At 36.2% G+C, this 19561-nt stretch overlaps 2 protein-coding genes, 1 long non-coding RNA gene and 1 pseudogene across 3 annotated transcripts; 3 read left to right on the top strand and 1 right to left on the bottom strand.

The window, feature by feature from the left end:
• The first annotated feature begins 11116 nt into the window (after window positions 1-11116).
• LOC112097061 lies at window positions 11117-11471 on the top strand. The gene is made up of 3 exons (XR_002904720.1): window positions 11117-11137; window positions 11223-11318; window positions 11417-11471. It is a non-coding gene; the product is annotated as an uncharacterized LOC112097061 (long non-coding RNA).
• Window positions 11472-11527: 56 nt separating this feature from the next.
• LOC112096977 (sentrin-specific protease 1-like) lies at window positions 11528-12061 on the top strand. Its single transcript, XM_024181232.1, has 2 exons — window positions 11528-11545; window positions 11663-12061. Exons 1-2 carry the CDS (start codon window positions 11528-11530, stop codon window positions 12059-12061), a joined length of 417 nt encoding a protein of 138 aa, XP_024037000.1.
• Window positions 12062-12282: 221 nt separating this feature from the next.
• On the bottom strand, window positions 12283-14661 carry LOC112096976. Its single transcript, XM_024181231.1, has one exon. It carries the CDS (start codon window positions 14659-14661, stop codon window positions 12283-12285), a length of 2379 nt encoding a protein of 792 aa, XP_024036999.1.
• Window positions 14662-16087: 1426 nt separating this feature from the next.
• Window positions 16088-18065, top strand: LOC18037490 (annotated as a pseudogene).
• Window positions 18066-19561: the final 1496 nt, after the last annotated feature.

Genomic DNA, 19561 nt, shown 5'->3' with positions numbered 1-19561 from the left:
AACCACCTTCTGTTAGAGGTTGCTGGAAGTGAAGCATATAAGAATTGTAAGGTCTACAAAATTGAGGCAATGAAAAATACTCAAGTCTCTTTCCTCTCTATAATTTCCTTTCTTTTTTACTTTTGTTCTTCTCTTAACTTTTCATATTGGGAGCTGGCACTCGCTCAATGAATGTTTTGTTGAATTAATTTGCTTATGTTGCAGGATAAATGTATCACACATACCCTTCAAACACCTAAGAGTTGAGTGTTTATTTCTGTAACGGTCTACATATTTAGTTTATTATATCTTCAAGTGAAAATACTTATTAAGTAATTATAAGCTGTTTAAGAATGTTTGTTTATGATGTGTTATGAGTTTGAAGAGTTTGGTTGTTCTTTGATGATGGCGTGGCAACCTTGGTGTTTTTAAAATATGAATTTGAGTTTTGCTCGAGGACGATCAAAAGTTAACTATGGGAGAATTTGATGAGAAAACAAAATATCATATTTTTCTCCCTTATTGTTTAGTCTTTTCTAGTCATTTAGTGCCTAAATATACTCATTATTCTTATATTTTGGTTTAGGAAGCAAAAGAAGGCGTTAAGTGGAGGATAAAGCTAATTGGGCAATTTTGGATAGTTTTGACATCACTTTGTAACCCAGGCATAACTCTCACATCCAAGCTCCAATTAATATGATTCAAGATACTATGGAAAGACAAGAAAAAGATCTACAACTTTCATGTTTTGAGCTTTAAGAGAGACGGGCTGCATCAAGGTCGAAATTGGGTTTAAATTTACTGCACCTGCACTATTGACGTTCTGGAACATTCCTTATCCTACAATTCTAAAATGTAGATATGATGCTATTTATTTTAGGTGATTCTAGATATGATGCACGAAATATCCAGCTGAAATCACAACTTTCCTATTTATATTAAGATCTTAGTTTATTTTTATTAATTATTCAGATTTGAATATTATTATTTGAGGATACTATTTAGAATATCTTTATTTTAGAAGATTTTATAGGATTATAAGGGGGGAATTAATGTGTATGAAGAGGAGAGAAATCATAAGACTTGAAAGCTCGGAATTAATAAAATTGTGAGATCTAATTTGTTTTTATTGATTAATTTATGCTTTGAGTATCGGATGTTCTTTTGCACTTATTTTCATGATTGTCTTGTTTAACTACTAGGAGGCCTATTAGTTTATTATTTTTTGCAATCTAATGCTAGGTTAGATATCAAATTCGTAATTGTTTGATTACTCTAATTTGAGAAGCAATTATGATTTAATGATTTACTGTGTTAGAAATTATTAGATCTTAGGAAGAACAAGCGACTAAATTAAATGCAACTGCTTGTGCTTGTGTTGTATAGCTTAATTGATTTCTCTAATTCTTAAGGCTGCTATTAGATTAAACCTTTTGTACTTGTTTTGAGCTATTTAGTAGTTAGGATTGATTTCATCGTATGTGATCTAATTAACTGCGATTAAACTGTGATTAAGGAGAGATAGGAAAAATAGTTCCGACTATAAATATTCAAAGTGTGAATTGATATTTTTTGCATCGATGACCAATTGTAAAATTCCGACGGCGGATGTCGACTTAGACCAGGGTTTATTCATTTGATCGATTTTAATATTTTTAATTTGAAAAACTCCTTAGTTGTTTCTCTTTAAATTGTTTTGTTATATTCAAACCGCCCATCCTCGTTTTTTATGAAGCATAAAACTAGGCTAAATACTCTTTGTGGGAACAATCTTTTCTCATACAATAACATAGTTTTTAGGAGTATAGATTTTGTTTTTGGTTGCTTGCGACAAAACAACCCACACAGCTTAAACTAATAATCTTCAACTCATCCCCTAAAGTTTTGAAAGCATTAATTTATCTCTATTTACTATCAAAATATAAGGGTAGTGAGGGTTACGTTGATAAAATCTTTTTTGTCTTCTTAACTATAAATAAGAATAAATGGATGTTTTCAAACTTCGAGAGGTGAATTAAAACATTATCATTTTAGGTGGTAATAAATCAAAATTTACCATATATATATATACACATATATGCGCGCACACACACACATGAAACTTCAAAAAGACAAAAGATAGGTACGTCTTGACTGAAATACCCTATCTATTTCAATACTTGACAATTGGTTTCAGCTCGAACAGAAATAGTCATCATTAGCTCGAATCAAATTCAAATGCGATCTAGCTTCTAATTAAATATTAGTTATAGATTGATTTTTGTTTCGATTTCTAATTTCAACTAGTTTAGTTTTGAATAAAATGATACACTTTCAATGAAGACACTCTACTCAAGAAACACTAATCTGTGACACAATATTTGTGATAGATGCAAATGCGTCATGAGTCTATCATGCCATAATGGGAAATTTACCAAATTAGCCATTAAAATTTTGCATTTTTCAACTTTGGCCACCCAATCTTTTTTCAATCAAAATTAGCCAAACATTAATTTTGAAGACCAAACTACCCCTCTAATTCTCACCCTCCGCTCTCCCCCAAATCCTCCTCATCTCACAGAAAACTTCTCACCGGAATCACTTATCTATCGTCAGCGGCATAGAGCGGCACCAGAGTCCATCATTGGTGGCTGAAATCACCTCTCACATTCAAAATTATCCAAGATCTTCAAAATCAATTGTAAAAATTCAAAACCCTAGGTGAGTTCTTACTTCTTTTTTTATTTGGGTTGTGATTTTGTGGTGTTGTTGTGCTTTGTTGTTGCTGTTGTTGTTGTGGTGTTGGGTTGGTGCGGTTGTGATGGTTTGATTATTTGCGGTTGTTGATGGCGGTAGTGGGTTGGTGTGTTGCAAGCAGGATGGGAGAGTTGGATGTTGTTGATGGGTGTTGGATGGCTACTGCTACCCATTGGATGGAATTTACAGCAACCATCGCACGACGGGCAAAGCCCATCGCACACGAGTCTCGCATAACGGGCACAGCCCATCACACACGAGTCTCGCGTAACGGGCACAGCCCATCGAACCAAATCTGGTGCGATGGCCAGGCCATCGCGGAAGACTCGCGCGTGATGGGCTGTGTTTTTGTGTGACGGATGCCCATCGCACAAAAACTTATGCGACGGGAAGGCCATTGCACAAAACTTGTGCGACGGGAAGGCCATCGCACAAAACTTGTGCGACGGGCATCCGTCCCACAAAAATACAGAGCATTGCTTTTGCGCGACAATAGCACATGCTCTGTATTTTTGTACGACGGGCAAGTTTTTGTGCGATCGGATGAGAGTCGCACAAAAAAATAGTGCTTGTGTACAGAACTTTGAATTATTTTTGTTTGATTATATGTCCGTCACACAAAATTATATGTGATGGGATGCCCGTCGCATATAAAACATAAATCTCTCTGTGGATAATTTGTGTTTATTTGTATTTTGTCACAAAGTTTATTTTAAATTTTTATTGTAATAATTTTGTAAAATTTTATAACAAATAGAAATTGTAATAATTTTGTTGCCATGTAACTAAAACAAAATTGGCCAAGCGTAATCCGCCTGCACCGAGGAAGGGTCTAGGTGTGATGAAATTAGGGTTTGATGGACGATAATAAATCATGTCGAAATGTTTCACAGACGTCGATATGGTACGTTTTGCTACACAATTTACGATAGTTTTTTTTAATACCTTAAACATAACAAAAACAATTAACTTACATTAATTTATTTATGTAGGTATTCATTCCTGTGAATCTTGGTGGCGATCATTGGATAGTAACTCGAGTGGACCTTTGCAAGAAAAATGTGTGGATTTATGACTCGCTGGTGGCGGTTCGCGACGATAAAACATATAAGGATAAATTTAAGCCGCTTAAAGTCATCTTCCCTTGATGGTTAGAAGATGTCAGATTCTACAACGTTCGACATGACTTGCAGAGTGCCAACCCTTGGAAGGTCAAAATATGTAGGAGTGTGCTGCAACAAGAGTCTGGTAGTGGCGATTGCGGCGTTTTTATGTTGATGATCACAATGTATTTAATGTTTGGGCTCAGACTCAATTTTAGTAGTGGCCACGGGCAGTACTTTAGGAAGACAATTGTTGTGGACATATTTAATAGTGATATTGCCCTTTAGGACATTGTGGCGCCGATATGTAATGATGATATTGGATTTTATTATTGATGTGGACATATTTAATTGTATTATTATTACTGGTGTCTGCATAACTTCTCTTTCTTTACATACAATTCAAATAATTAATTTGCAATATAATTGAAATTAAAGACTTTGTTATATATATTTGTGCAATAAATAAAAAATAAGTTCTCAAAATACATAAGAATTTAGAACGATACAATTAGCTTCGACTCGACGCAATAGGATTCTTGCACCTCTTTCGGTTATGGCCTGCTTCTTTGCACCGACCATATCTTATAGCTCTACTGTCTACATCCTCACTAACAGAAGGTATTCTGAACTCTGGGCGACGGCCAGATGATGGTGCTTCTATTGGTGGGTTAACCTTGATTGCTCGAATTTCCTCCGGAACCTCCCAATTTACCATGTCGCCAACAGGCTCTACTGGTTGTGCATCCGTAGTTTACCACATCAGTGGCAAATTTTTTGTTTGGTTATAAGAGAGACTCAAAAAAAATTTGTGGGTTTGATTTGTTTCGTTGCAAACTTCGAAACTGTATATTATACACACAAAAAAAAAATGGATGAATTTGGCCTAAATTATGACTTCTAGAAAATAGTTTAACTTTTGTGTAATCTGATTTTTTTGTGCGACACAAAATTTGGTGCGACAGGAACCTGTCGCACAAAATTTCAGATTGTGTAATTTGATTTTTTGTGTGACGTTTGCTTGTTGCACAAAATTTGGTGCGACAGGCACCTGTTGCACAAAATTTGGTGCGACAGGCACCTGTTGCACAAAATTTGGTGCGATAGGCACCTGTTGCACAAAAATTTTGAATTTTCACGAATTGGTCAGCACCCATTACAACATATTGCCACCAATACAATCCGACAATACATGAAGACCACCAACAACAACCAACACCACCACCACCACCACCACCAACACCATCACAATAACACACAACTACAACACAACACAAGAATAATATAAAGCATGTGTTTGAAATTGCTAACTTAGGGTTTTTGAACTTCAACCGTTGATCTTGGAGATCTTGATTGCTATTAGACGTGATTTTGGTGGAATTGGTGTTGTTGAATGTGATTCCGGTGAGATTGCCGTCGATGCTGGTCTCCGATTTGGCTCTCTTTGGTGCTGGCGTTTGGTGAGAAGTTTGGGTGAGTTACAAGTTTTGGTGAGCTTTGGGTGAGATTGACAGGGGTATTGTGGTCCAAAAGTTTGTTGTTTGGCTAGTTTTACTATAAAAAAACTTATGTGGTTAGTTTTGTAATTACCTAAAGTATTATGGCTAATTTGGTAAATTTCCCTGCCATAATTACCTTTTCATGATACATAACATATGTCACTCATTCATGACTTATTTGTGACATATAGATAATTAACATAAATGGATGATAGATAAAATGTCATGCCTGAATATTTCTAAATTTTTAAGAATTCAAAACGACAAATTGTTTGCACATTATGACAGATATCTATCATAACTTAAAACAATAATGTTTTATGTTGTTGATTTATTAATTTTTAAATAGCGTATGGTAACTTAGATTACAAAAATACGATTATAAAACGATGTTGTTTTTTACATATCCAATGTCATTTAGATAAGATGACAAATATTTGTCACGAATTGCAATACAAAATTTGAGATCCCTTGCTTAGCAGGACAATCATCTGTCATGAAATAAAAGGACATGAAAAAATAAAATTTAAAATACAAGTAACCAAGGCAAAAAAAAAAAGGATCTCACCTCCAACAATGTTAAAATACCTGCTTTTTCTTTCACTTTTTCTCCCTTCTCACTTTTCCACTTGCTCTTTATTTCTTCCACTCTTTCTCCCTACTCACTTTTATCTCTTTGCTTTCTCTCTCCCTCTCAAAACTCACAACATCAACAATCCACTCAAGCTTCACTCATCCCTCAACCTACTCAAACTCCATTCTCATCTTTTTCAAAAGAAATTTGAAAATGTTTCATTATCTCGGTATGATATGGACTCGCTAGATAGCCACAAAATTACCTTCTTGAGCTCCCAATGTGCTTTGTTCATATAAATATAAAAGTATTAAGCTGATTTTGCCTTGGGATCTTTCTTTTTGTTCTTAAATTTTAGTTTTGTTATTCCTTATAAAATTAAATGTAATTTTATTTTTGATTAGTTGTGCTATGAATGGATTAATATAAGATATGTTGGGGAGATGCTTTTTATAAATTATGAATTATGAATGATAATTTATTCATGTTTATGGCATATTTGTTAGCACAACTTTAGTTGTTTTTTATCCAACTATATATATTAATATAAATAAATATTCAATGCTCATTAAAGTGTTTTTTTAAAATAAATGAATTCCAAAATATAATTAAAAATACCACCAAAAACAAATTTAAAATTAATTTCAATTCCTGCCAAAATAATTTCAAAATAAGTTCGGATTCCCGCCATAATAATTGCAAAATGAATTTCAGTAATTTAAATATATTAAATATTTAATTATATTTAAATTTTAATTACACATTTATTTATATGCGTCAATCTTAGATGATAGATATCAGTCATATGTTGAAAGTGTATATGACAGATTTTAGTAGTGCATAATAATTTTTCATCAAAATATTTATGACAGAATCACAACGGAAAATACGTTATGCATTACATGACATATAAAAATTGTCATCGTTTTTTTTTTGACACGAGAATCAAGGACGGTTGCTCAATTGTCATGCCACATGGCAGATGATGGGTAAAAACCATCATAAATGCCTTTTTTTTTTTTTTTTCTAGTAGTAACTTGTTCAATAATGACTATCAAAGACAAAAAAAACTAGGAACATATTACGACTTCTCCTTGCCATTGGATGTGCCTAGAAAATGACTATTTATTTATTTATGTTTAGGAGTAATGCTAATTATTAAACAAAGTTATCTTAAATAAGATAATAATATAACAATATATTTTTTTATATAAAAAAGGAAAAAATTACCTACAACCTCAAAATTTACTCAAATAGTCAAATAAATTCTCTTGATTTCATAAATATGTATCCTTGTGTATTTGAAATAACTCTAATGAATAAATAGCTATAAAGCAACTCAGACCCATTATTTTTTAAAGTAAAAAATTGTGTATCGGTATTCAGTGTGTGTGTGTATTGAAAATGGCATAGATTTTAATAAACCATGTTGTCTCCCAATCAAATCAAGCCACCTTCAAAACAAAGTAATTGTTTGTTTTTCTTGAAAGGTAATTGTTAATTACTAGAATAATAATGATGAATCGCATCATCTAAAGATTCATTCTCAAAGAATGTGAGATTTTTCCCTAACATGAAACCAAAGGTTGACCTAGGACTTTTTACTAGCCCGAACTAATTTATAAATTTATTGTAAATACGTATGTGAATGCATAAAAGAGTTAAATATGAAATAAGTCTGTAACTATAATTGAAAAAGTTGAAATGGGGACATACTTGAAAACAAAATAAAAGCAAATTAATATATGAAAAATTATAAAAATTAAGGGATATTCGTGAAATTTTTCAACACGGCACAACCTAAAATTATGACCACTTATTTAAATTAACTATGTTTTTCTAGAGGTAACTAAATGTATTATATATAGTTAGAAAGATAAATGTGACTAGTTTTTTTTCAAGAGTTTTATGGAATCAAATTCGAACTTTGCTTCTCAAAGATATTGCAGTAAAGATCAAAGCTATTAGGAATTCTGCACGAGACCGACAATTCTAAATTTACTGGCATCATGCATCAAGATTTAGTTAACAAGACTGGAAATCTTTGTGAATAAGGAATTTAATGAATTTTATAGTGTTTGTTTTGGAGTTTTCAACTTCAAAATATGATTAAATAAGTGTTGATTACTCAGAATGTTGTTGAACTGACTTGTGTTTTGCTTTATTCTCTTATACCTATTTACTACTAAGAACTTCAATTCAAGTTTGTGGAGTTCTATTCTCTAAAAATAAAAGAGATCTTATCCTAAGGTTGGAGGGTGCTCCAAGTTATCTTTAAGAGTAATAGGTTGTAACTTCAGAAAATGGGGGAAATTTACACTAATAACCAAAAAAATTTTGCTTTTTTTCATCTTAACCCCCCAAAAATATTTCTATCAACATTAGCCATTAAACAACATTTGAGTCCAAAATACCCCTCCCTCATCTCTTCCCCAACACTCCCTTTCTCTCATCTCTCCCAAACCGATCCAACTCCCATCATCGGCGGCGACATCAACCCTCGTCGGCGGCGGCTCCATCTCTCACCGGCATCCGATCTACGATCCACAACCTTCAACAAAACCTAGGTTAGTCATTTTTCTTATTTTCATTAATTTAAAATGAGATTTTAGAATAATAATAGTTATAGCTTGAGATTGATAATGGTGGTGATGATGTTTGTGGTGGTTGGTGGTGTTTGGGAGTACTGTTTTTGATTTTGGAGTGATTGCGCTTAATTTTGGGGGTGGGAAGGGAGGGGGCAGGGCGCGCGCCGGCGCCCATCGCTGGGCAGCAGCGCGCGCCCATGCGCGGCCTGCGGTCGCACTAAATCTGGTGCGACAGCAGGCGCTGTCGCACCAATTTTTTGGTGCGAGAGGGCCTGTCGCACCAGTTTTTTGGAGCGACAGGCTTGCCTGTCGCACCAGATTTGTCACACCAAAAAATTAGAGTTTTTTTTTAACGAGTTAATTTTTTATTTCTGTAAATATAATGTAATAATTTTATAAATATTACAGATACATGGCGAAATCAGAATCACCGGATATTGAAGTAGGCAAGATGTATTTTCGTTATGCTGATCACTTTCCTGGTCGAATTTCGAGCATGTGTATGTTATCTTCGGTCGTAAAAGCTATCGAGGAAAAATTAACAAAGCGGCAGTTGAGTATGTTCAAAAATGATATATTTGGGCATTTCTTGGAGTGTCGAAGTTTTCCATTTAGTGGGGTAATTTTGCATAATCTTTTACTGCGTTAAGTGGCCCATGAAGAAGATAGCCGTGAGGATCAGTTATGGTTTCAAATTGGTAAGCATTTGATTCGCTTGTCAATTGTCGAATGGTGCTTGGTTACTGGACTTTCATTTGGTGTTGATACCAATGAAAAAAATGATGAAATGGAGCAGAGGCTACGGAATACGTATTTTGGTGGTGTGCATCGTAAGATTAATGTGAAGCAATTTGATGCCGTATTTAAGGAGCTGAATTTCGAGGAAATAGACGATATGGACGCATTAAAGATTGCGCTGTTTTATTTTGCGGACAGAGTACTAAATGCAAGAAAAAATCACTGTCAAATTAATTTCGATTGGCTTGACCAAGTTGATGATATTCAGTACTTCCGAAAGCGTCCATGGGGTCTATTGTCGTGGGAAATGATTTACGAGAGTCTTGACAATGCACTGTTCGAAAAAGACGAGAAATTTAAGAAGACTCGGTTGAAAAATCCAGATCATAATATTGAAAAATACAATCTTTACGGATTTACGTCTGGGGTGCAGGTGCTTTTTTTTGTTTATTAATAAGTTTTATAGTATTAAATGTTTGATAGTTGTTTTATTTGATTTTTCACTTTGGTTGTTGTAGGCTTGGATTTATGAAGCAATCGGAGGGTTACCATCAACATGGGTCGTCAAAACGAAGAGTAAGATTCCCCGCATTCTGCAATGGAAGCCTATGGCGTCTTCGAGAATCAACTTTGCGGAGGTTTATTCGTTCTTCAACGACGAATCTCGTCTTGTAAGTAATATGTATTACTTATTTTTTTAACTTTACTAAATTTAAGTTGGGTATACTTACTTAAATTTTTCAATTAAATTTATGGCAGACGGACGTTTTACAAACTCTTGAGCCAAATTCAAAGGAGAGTAGCAGAAAATATTGGCTCTCTGTGAAGGATTACTTGCCAAGCATTCCAGACTGGGTTCATAAGATCGGTATACTGTAAGTACAAAATTTTTTTTATCGAAATTTTTGACTTTTCATTTAGTAATTTTAAATGATACTTTATACAGCACCAACCCTCAATCAACGCGATGCCGTCGGTTACAAGACAATCGGACGAGCATGACGATCATGACGACATACCAAACCCAATACCAGAGCAGCGTCATGACACTTTTGAGCAGCGTCATGACACTTTTGAGGATGAGGTGGTTGTTGATGACCACCCGCAGCAAACAGACAACTCTGATGACGCACGGGATTCTGAGGTTATAAATAATATACGATATTTTTCACTTTGGTTGTTAGTATTTTTTTATTGTTATTCTAAAGTTTTATTTTTTTCTTTTGTATTAGTCGAGGACAAAGCAGTTTAATGATTACATACGACGACGGCTGGATAAGATTGATCGTAAGGTATATGAAATAAAGTCAGAATTAAAAGATTTTAAAGAAACCGTTGTTGGCTTCATCGACACATTTTCTAAACGTCCAAATAAGGATTCTCCCACTGCACGCTCGTATGCGGTAAGCTAATTTAAATTAAATAATTATGTTCGTTTAACTTTTAATTTGATAATTATTTAATATGTTCTTTTTGGCGATTGTACAGGCTCCGGATGACTATGGAGTGTATACTGACGTGGGCAATGAAAATTTGTCTACGCCCACGTCATTGGTTAGTTTCTACGGAGATGTTAGTGGGGAGAGCGTGCAGGTGTTCATAGAGGTGCCTTCGGGCGTTAGTAAGTTCGGCCGCGCGTACATACCGTCGTATGTTTATAACAGTCCTTACATGATTCCTCCGGTCAGGCGAGGACAGAATGTCCGGAGGTTACCTCGACCCCAAATCATGGAGCATGCGATTGACATGAGTACGAGTGTGGATGTAAATCCACTGAGAGGATTGGAGGACTCTAGTTTGTTTGCTGAGTTTGATCGATGGTTCACTGGTGATATCAGAGTCCGCCGGAACGTCCAGCACCCGCGGTCATTCTTTCAAATAATTTTGGGGACAGCTTCAATGGGATGGCTAGGCGATGAGGTATTTATATTTTCCTCGTGGTGTATACTGTTGTGGATTTGTGTATATTTTTTTTTTAAATCGTAATATTTCTGTTTCTCTACAGCATATTCACGAGTATCTCCGCTTGATTAGCGAGAAACAACGGCAGTATCCAAATGCCTTACTCCAACGTGTCACACATACGGACACATTTTTTTGGGTAACGTGCCGACAAAACTTATAAATACTATTTAATTTCTTTAATTATTGCCTTTAAGTTTTATTAATTTATGCATTTCTTGGTTATCTATGTACTAGGTGTTCTTGAATCAGTTATGGAATAACGGGAATTGTGCAGTCGATTCAATGGTATTCGATGACCGCTTGAATAGTTATCTTAGTGGGCGACAGCACACAATGTCAAAATCAATGACGGATGTCGATATGGTATGTATTTTATTACATTTCACATGTTCTATACTGAAAATATTCGAGGAGTTGTTTTTTCTTTGTTGTATTTCAATTTCATATATAACGAACATGTTTTTTAATTTTTATATGCAGTTACTCATCCCTGTTAACTTGGACGGCGGGCATTGGGTACTAGCACGAGTTGACTTTCGGAAAAATAAAGTTTGGATTTATGACTCATTACTCACATTTCGCGACGACAAAAGGTACAAGTTGAAATTCAAGCCACTTGAAGTTATATTCCCTCGATGGTTGGAATATGTTGGCTTCTACAATATACGACCTGAGTTGCGGAGTGAAGACCCGTGGAAAGTTATCGCAGTTAAGAGCGCGCCGCAACAAGAAAGAGGCACTGGCGATTGCGGTGTTTTTGTATTGATGGTTACGATGTATTTAATGTTCGGGCTTAGGTTGGAGTTTAACGCTAGTCATGTCGAGTACTTTAGAAAGAAGATTGCGGTTGATATATTTAATGACGATATTATATTGTAGACCTATGTAGTAATTTCAATGTTGAAATTTACAATTTTTTTTTATTTCCGCACTTAATTTTATATAATTTTAATGCCTCACATTTTGAACTTTAAAATAAAATAAAGTTTTATGAATAATAACAATTTTAACCAACGAAATACAAAAAACAATAACAGTTTTAACCAACGTAACACAAAAACAATAATAGTTTTAACCAACGAATAACACACAAAATACAACTAACTTCGAGTCGACGCAATAGGATTCTTACATCGCTTACGATTATGGCCAAGTTCATGACATCGGCCGCATCTTACAGTTCGCCGGTCAACGTCCTCGCCAGCCAAGGGTATTCTGCGCTCTTTACGACGTCCAGGTGGCGGTGCCTCAACTGGTGGGTATACCTGCAGCTCCTGAATTTCATCTGGAACTTCCCAATCAGCCACATCACCAACTGGCTCCACTGGTTGTGCATAAGCCATCGCCAACGATTCTGTAGTGTAAAAGTCCGAGCAAAGGTTAATAAAATCCACCCGGTGTGTTAGACACGCCGCAATTGCATGAGCACACACAAGCTGATCAAGCTGAAACACTCTGCAGGAGCAAGTTCTCTTTTGCAAGTCAACCAACCCTTCCTTAAGCCCACCGCCTATAACTTGAAAGCGATGCGAAGACACCGGCCGAACTATCATTCTTTCAGCTATAGTTCTCCTCTCAGTGACTATTTCATCCGCCCATGTTGTTAGCCGAGTAGTCATTGATTCAGCCACAATTTTTCTATCATAAAACCATTGCTGCAATGTTTTCCTGAAGTGATCAACAAGATGAGTAACAGGAAATTTTTGAGGTTCCCTCATGAAAGCATTAACACTCTCCGCGATGTTGGTGGTAAGAATGCTGTACCTCCTACCTTGAAACTGAGACCTTGCCCAATTACACGTACCGACATTATTTTCTAGGTAATCAGCCGCACCCGAGTGGATCATCCACAACCCTTCAAGTTGTCTCTTAAATTCCTCGTGGCCATATGCTTTTGCTGCATTAATAAAGGCAGGCTCAAATTCATCCCAAAGAGCTTTGGACATTCTAAATTGTGACTTAATGTTACCTTTGACGTGGTAAAAACAAACGCCATGAGTTGCATTGTGAAATACTTTAAGAACGGCTCTCCTTATGGTAGTGCATCGATCAGAGATAATTACCAACTCAGGTCTATCACCAATCACTCCATGTAACTTCATCATAAACCATTCCCAAGCATCATTATTTTCTGAATCCATGATCCCAATGGCTAACGGATACAATTGATTGTTACCATCAAGACATGTTGCCACGAACATGCTTCCACGATATAATCCCTTCAGATGAGTACCATCTACAGCAATGACAGGCCGAATGTACTGCATAAACCCCTTGATGGAAGATCCGAGTGCTACAAAATAGTACAAGAAATTACCATCTCCATCCTGCTCGAGGTGAGTGACTGTACCCTCATTCGCTGTAGTTAGTACGTGAGAGTATTTAGGGAGCAAGTTGTATGACTCTGCAGGGTTGCCGCGTACTATTTCAAGACCAACTTCTCTCGCCCTATATGCCTGCTGGTATGTTAACTGAACACCGTATTCCTGTTGCATATCTGCTCTTATGTCATTGGGAGTATAAATCCTCTTATCTTGAATATATTTTTCTGCGATAATATGACCGACAACCCGGCTCCTTACTTGATGACGTCCATCAACCAATACCTCATTATGACAAGTGTGTACATTATCAATTCTCTTCACCACCCAAGGAACATGTTGCTCGTTCGAACTTCTAGTTGCTCGAATACGCCATTTACATGATTCTGAACAACAGTGAGCCTCGAAACGTGTCGTAGTAGACCGTGCAATCTTGAAATCAAACTTATCTCTAAAGGCCACCTTGCATAGTTGTAATATAAGCTCATTCTTCTCAGCAAATATCTTACCCACGCTGATATCATCTGAGTCACAACTGCTAACAAAGCTTGGAGCAACCATGTTCGAAGGTAAAGTTGGAGCAAGACTTGTAAGGGGGTCAATTCTCCTTCTCGATCGAACCATAGAAGGAATAGGTCTATTGCCTCTGTTATTCACAGGAGTATTGTCTTCACACTCATCCTCATCCTGAAACGACGGAACATTCGAAGGACCGGCTCCTCCATCATCACCATCATTATTGAAACGAGTGCCCCGCCTTTTATTATTAGAAGGTTCTGCACAAACATTATCCCCCTCTGTCTCATTATGAAAATCATCATTGTCCCGAAAATCATTGTTGTGATACGGAGAATATTGTTGCTCCAATGACGTTGTTATTGGAAATACCGTTGCTCCAACATCCTGTAACGTAACGCCATTATCATCAATGTTGTCATAATTGTCGTGGATTGGAGAGTAATATTGCTGCAGCGATATTGTCCTTGGCAACACCTCTTCATCATTATCGGGGCCAGACATATTTGCTCTAAACGAAGTTTCTGTATCGACATGTGGCTCAATACCTTCGCTCGGAACTCGAGGTGATGTGGTCACGAATATAGGAATGCATCCAAAATTAGCTACGTCAGATGCCATATGCAACACAACCCTCACCATTTCATCATCACATATATCCATGGGCATTGCACATATACGATATAATGTGTTACTAGACCTCAAAGTTGTCTTCATTGTGATACTATAGTCATTAGGATTTATTTTTAACACCTCGTATACTCTTGCCAATAACTGATCAAACAGGTAATTTTTTCCAACCAAAAAAGCTCGATTTTTACCATTCACGTACTCCATACAGCCATTCTCTAATGTCTCCCACCAACCATCGTAACACAATTCAAGTACAACTGAATCCATTAAGCCTGAAATTAAAAAAAAAATTATTTCAGTCCTAATTAAAATAATACAATTTTAATAAATCTCCAAGAGTGGGTGCGACAGGCAACCTGTCGCCCGAAGCTTGGTGCGACAGGGTGCCTGTCGCACCAAGGTTTGGCGCGACGGGCAGCCTGTCGCACCAAGGTTTGGCGCGACGGGCAGCCTGTCGCACCAAGGTTTGGCGCGACGGGCAGCCTGTCGCACCAAGGTTTGGCGCGACGGGCAGCCTGTCGCACCAAGGTTTGGCGCGACGGGCAGCCTGTCGCACCAAGGTTTGGCGCGACGGGCAGCCTGTCGCACCAAGGTTTGGCGCGACGGGCAGCCTGTCGCACCAAGGTTTGGCGCGACGGGCAGCCTGTCGCACCAAGAGTGGGTGCGACGGGCAGCCTGTCGCACCAAGGTTTGCTGCGACAGGCAGCCTGTCGCCAGATTCAGATTCACCCGACTCAGTTCAGTAAGTTCAGAAAATAATTCATACCAGTAAGTGATGTCGATTTGTGTTGAATCTGGATAGATTATGATCGGATATCACTTTCACAGTTGTCTTTTGCGGTCGCCGTTGGCTGATGATTCAAGAATGAAAAGCTGCTTTTGGTTTGGCGAGATGGGAGAAACAATGTTGGTTTTGTTCTGTAAAGAAGGGTAATTTGGGAAGAAAGGCTTGTGTTTGGCTAATGTTGATAGAAAAAAGTTGAGAGGGTTAATTACGAAAATAATAAAATATTAATGGTTATTTTTGTAAATTTCCCAGAAAATGGTGGTGATTTTGATAGTGTAATATAGAAGAGTGCTCTTGTTAGAGTTTCTTCATGCAACTTTGTACCTTTTGGGTGTATTCTTTAAAGTGGTGAGGCAAGAAGTCATATATATTTTGTAGGATATGATCGGGTGGTGAATATATGTATGTCTTTGTAATCATCTTGAGTGGTCTGCTTTGTTTATAATTAGGCCGGTGTCAAACATGCAGTTCCACCTCTGCATGAAACATGCATGTGACGTAAGTATAAAACATGTAACATAAATATGAACTATGATATTTATACATAAAACAAAAAATAAAAGATGTATAATAATAAAAGTCAATTATGTTACACTGAATTTGAATCCAGTGCCGATTTTATTTATCTTTTTTTTTTTAATACTAAGAATGGAGGATCCTGCTAGTAGTGCCACAGCTGATAATCCTCCAAACTCAGTTATGTGGTACTCGGTCCTTGCCTTTTTCCTGCCTGTCCTCCTCTTGTTATTTCACCGACATTTTTCTCGCAATAAGCTCAATTACTTGCCACCACCCGGTCCAAAGCCATGGCCCCTCATCGGAAATCTCAACCTCCTCGGCGAGCACCTTCACCTCTCCTTCCATTCTCTCTCCCAAAAATATGGCCCCCTTATGCAGCTCAAACTCGGTTTAAACATCATGGTGGTATGCTCATCAGCTGAAGTAGCAGAACTCTTTCTAAAAACTCATGATCTTACTTTTGCTACTAGGCCAGAAATTCTTGCAGGGAAACACGCAAACTACGATTATCTAGTTATGCCCGGTGCACCATATGGTCCACATTTGCGCCAAACTCGTAAAATTTACAAGACGGAGCTTCTTAGCCCAAAACGTTTAGCACAATTTGAGTACATGAGGGTAGAGGAAAGAAAAGCATTTATGTGTAAATTGTACAAATTATCATCATCTTCTTATTCCACTCCTGTTCATTTGAAAGAGTGTGTTTTCATGTTCAATCTTGCCATAATGAGCCGGATGCTGTTCGGAAAAAGGTATACTGAGGAAAATGAAAACAATGTTGTAACTCCAAAAGAGCTCACGGAGATCGTAGAAGAAGTGTTCTTTCTTTCTGGTGTTTTAGATATAGGGGGTGCAATTCCATGGCTTGCTTTCTTAGATTTACAAGGGAATGTCAAGAGAATGAAGGCCGCTAGGAAGAAGATTGATAAATTTTATGAGCATGTTTTGGATGAGCACGAGCGCCACGGTAAGAGGAAATTTAAGGAACGTGGGACCAATGATATGGTCGATGTTTTGTTGCAGCTTGCTGATGATCCTACTCTCGAAGTTAAGCTAGAAAGAGATCAAGAGATCATATTAAGGCATCGATGCAGGTAATTAGATTTTTTGTGCATATACTTAATTTCATATTTGTTTCAGCAAATCCAATTTGAAGTAGTTATGTTTGGGTTGGGACCCTACTCACATGCACATATAGATAGAGTAAAGGGATCTGATTTTGATTCATGAAATATTTTTTTTCTTAAGAAAAAAATAAAAATCCGAATAGTAATTTTTGGGCATAATATATTAGTGCGAATATTAATTTCATATATGTACATTGAAATGAAAAGTAATTTTGTTTATAATGATTTTAACATTTTAGTAATAGTTCATTGTCCTACCAAAGCAAGCATCATGAATACAACTATCAAGGTGTCTCTTGCATTAAAAATCTGAACCATATTATTCTTTTTATTATTTTGATTATTTTCGGGATCTTTTATTTGGCGGACTTGAAACCGCGGCGGTCGCCTTAGAATGGACAATGTCAGAGCTCTTAAAAAATCCAGAAGTTATCCAGAAGGCAACCGATGAGCTAGATAGAGTAATTGGACGTAGCAAATGGGTAGAAGAAAAAGACATTGTTAACCTTCCGTACATACAAGCAATTGTTAAGGAAGTCATGCGTCTCCACCCTCCGCTACCATGTCTTGTTCCTCACAAAGCTAGAGAAAATTGCAAAGTAGCTGGCTATGACATTGTCAAAAACTCTCGTATAGTTGTTAATGTATGGGCAATAGGGAGAGATCCAACCCTATGGGAGAAACCTAATGAGTTTTATCCAGAGAGATTTATCGGAAAAGAGATTGATGTTATAGGCCGTAATTTTGAGCTATTGCCATTTGGATCTGGGAGGAGGATGTGCGTTGGTTATGCTCTAGGGCTAAAAATGGTTCAATCAACTTTAGCAAATCTTTTGCATGGTTTCGAATGGAAATTGCCTGGTGATATGAAGAAAGAAGATTTAGATATGGAGGAAATATCTGGTGGCTCAACGACCAGAAAAAATCCACTTCTTGTTGTTCCTAAGCCTCGACTTCCTCTTGATCTATACTCAGTGTGATTAGACTTGCTCTTCACTTAGATATTGTTTGGTTAATCTTTTGAATAGTTTTCATTTATTATCAGATAAAATTAACCACAGGAAGCTGGTTAAAGTTCTTGGTGTTTATTAAGTATCTAACAGGATAGTCAAGGCAATTGGTCTCTACAGTGGAAGTCGATCATGTCAACGAATTATGTTGGGAGTATATGTATGGTCTTTAAAATAAAACATATTTAAGTTTAATAAAATTGTTGAAGCATTAATTTCATAATATATTGGATTGTTATTTGAATAATGTCCATTTCATCATATTTTTGCTTTTGACATACTGATGCAAATTAAGAACTGTTATCCTATTCAAACTAGCTTTCTTATTGTCTAAACTTATTGTTCTTATTAGTTTAGGAAATTTTTTTTCCTTTTTCTTCATGGTTTAGGATAATTGCTCGTAGTATAAATAGTCCTCTCTTGTAATTTTTAAAGGTAGATTTGAGTTCAATAATATTTCAGTATTTCAAAGCTCTGTGTGAGTTTTTGAGTTTAGTCAATTTTCGGTATTCTGTGGAATTAACAAGTCTTAACCCCCTAGGTTCACAGTATTTTTTTTTGAATCAACCTGATTTTAAATTGTGCCTCAGTTTGGTATTTTGAAGAATTAACGGAATAGTAGAACATTAAACTTTTATTGTATCACATAACTATATGATCATACAAACTTTGTCTCTTGGATTCATAGTCCATGGGAGAGAATCCCTTCTATTTTTCACACACCGGAAAACAAGACAGAATGTTGACATGAGCATCCAGGATATCAATCTTGATAGGCGGATCTTATTCTAGTTTAAGAAAAAAATGTATGTAGAAAAATAAAAATTAAGAAATGATTAAGAAAGCTCTATACGTGAAAATTTTCCATAAAAATATATGATATTTTCTATTTTTCAAATAATTATGAGGAGCCTAGTGATAAAGTTCGGAAAGCCCACAAGGGGGCATGTTACTGTGCATCATCACCATGTGGTTTAATTAATGGAAGTGGTGCTGCACCGTACTAACTTCATGCTGTAAACGACGACGTTATGAAGGTTGTTGCGAGTATTTTCATATTTTCCTCACATACAATGCTATGTAAAGAACGAGGTTGGAAAATTTTGCTTTGGATGAATCAAAGTAATAATGATAGTTGCTGTCATTCTCTGTGTTAAATAATTCGTTTCAATCGTATTTATTTTCCTAGGCTAGTTAGGATAGGAGGACAATGTGTAGCATCTCTTTTTGTATAATTTTATAGGAAAACGACTCAGACACCCCTAACGTTTAGATAAAAGATAAAAAATTACTTAATATTTTAAAAAAGACATCCAAACTCTCATTTATTGTCTATTAAAAAATTATGATAGATTTTATTTTGACTTTATATTTGACTGAAATTTTAAAAATTTTAAATAATAAAAATAAAACAATATTAAAACAAAGAAAAAAGTGAAACGGCGTTGTTTCATACCCTTATTAAT

Source organism: Citrus clementina, unplaced genomic scaffold (genome assembly GCF_000493195.1).
Source record: "Citrus clementina cultivar Clemenules unplaced genomic scaffold, Citrus_clementina_v1.0 scaffold_7, whole genome shotgun sequence".
Classification (NCBI taxonomy): domain Eukaryota; kingdom Viridiplantae; phylum Streptophyta; class Magnoliopsida; order Sapindales; family Rutaceae; genus Citrus; species Citrus x clementina.
This window is presented reverse-complemented; position numbering and strand designations above follow the sequence as displayed.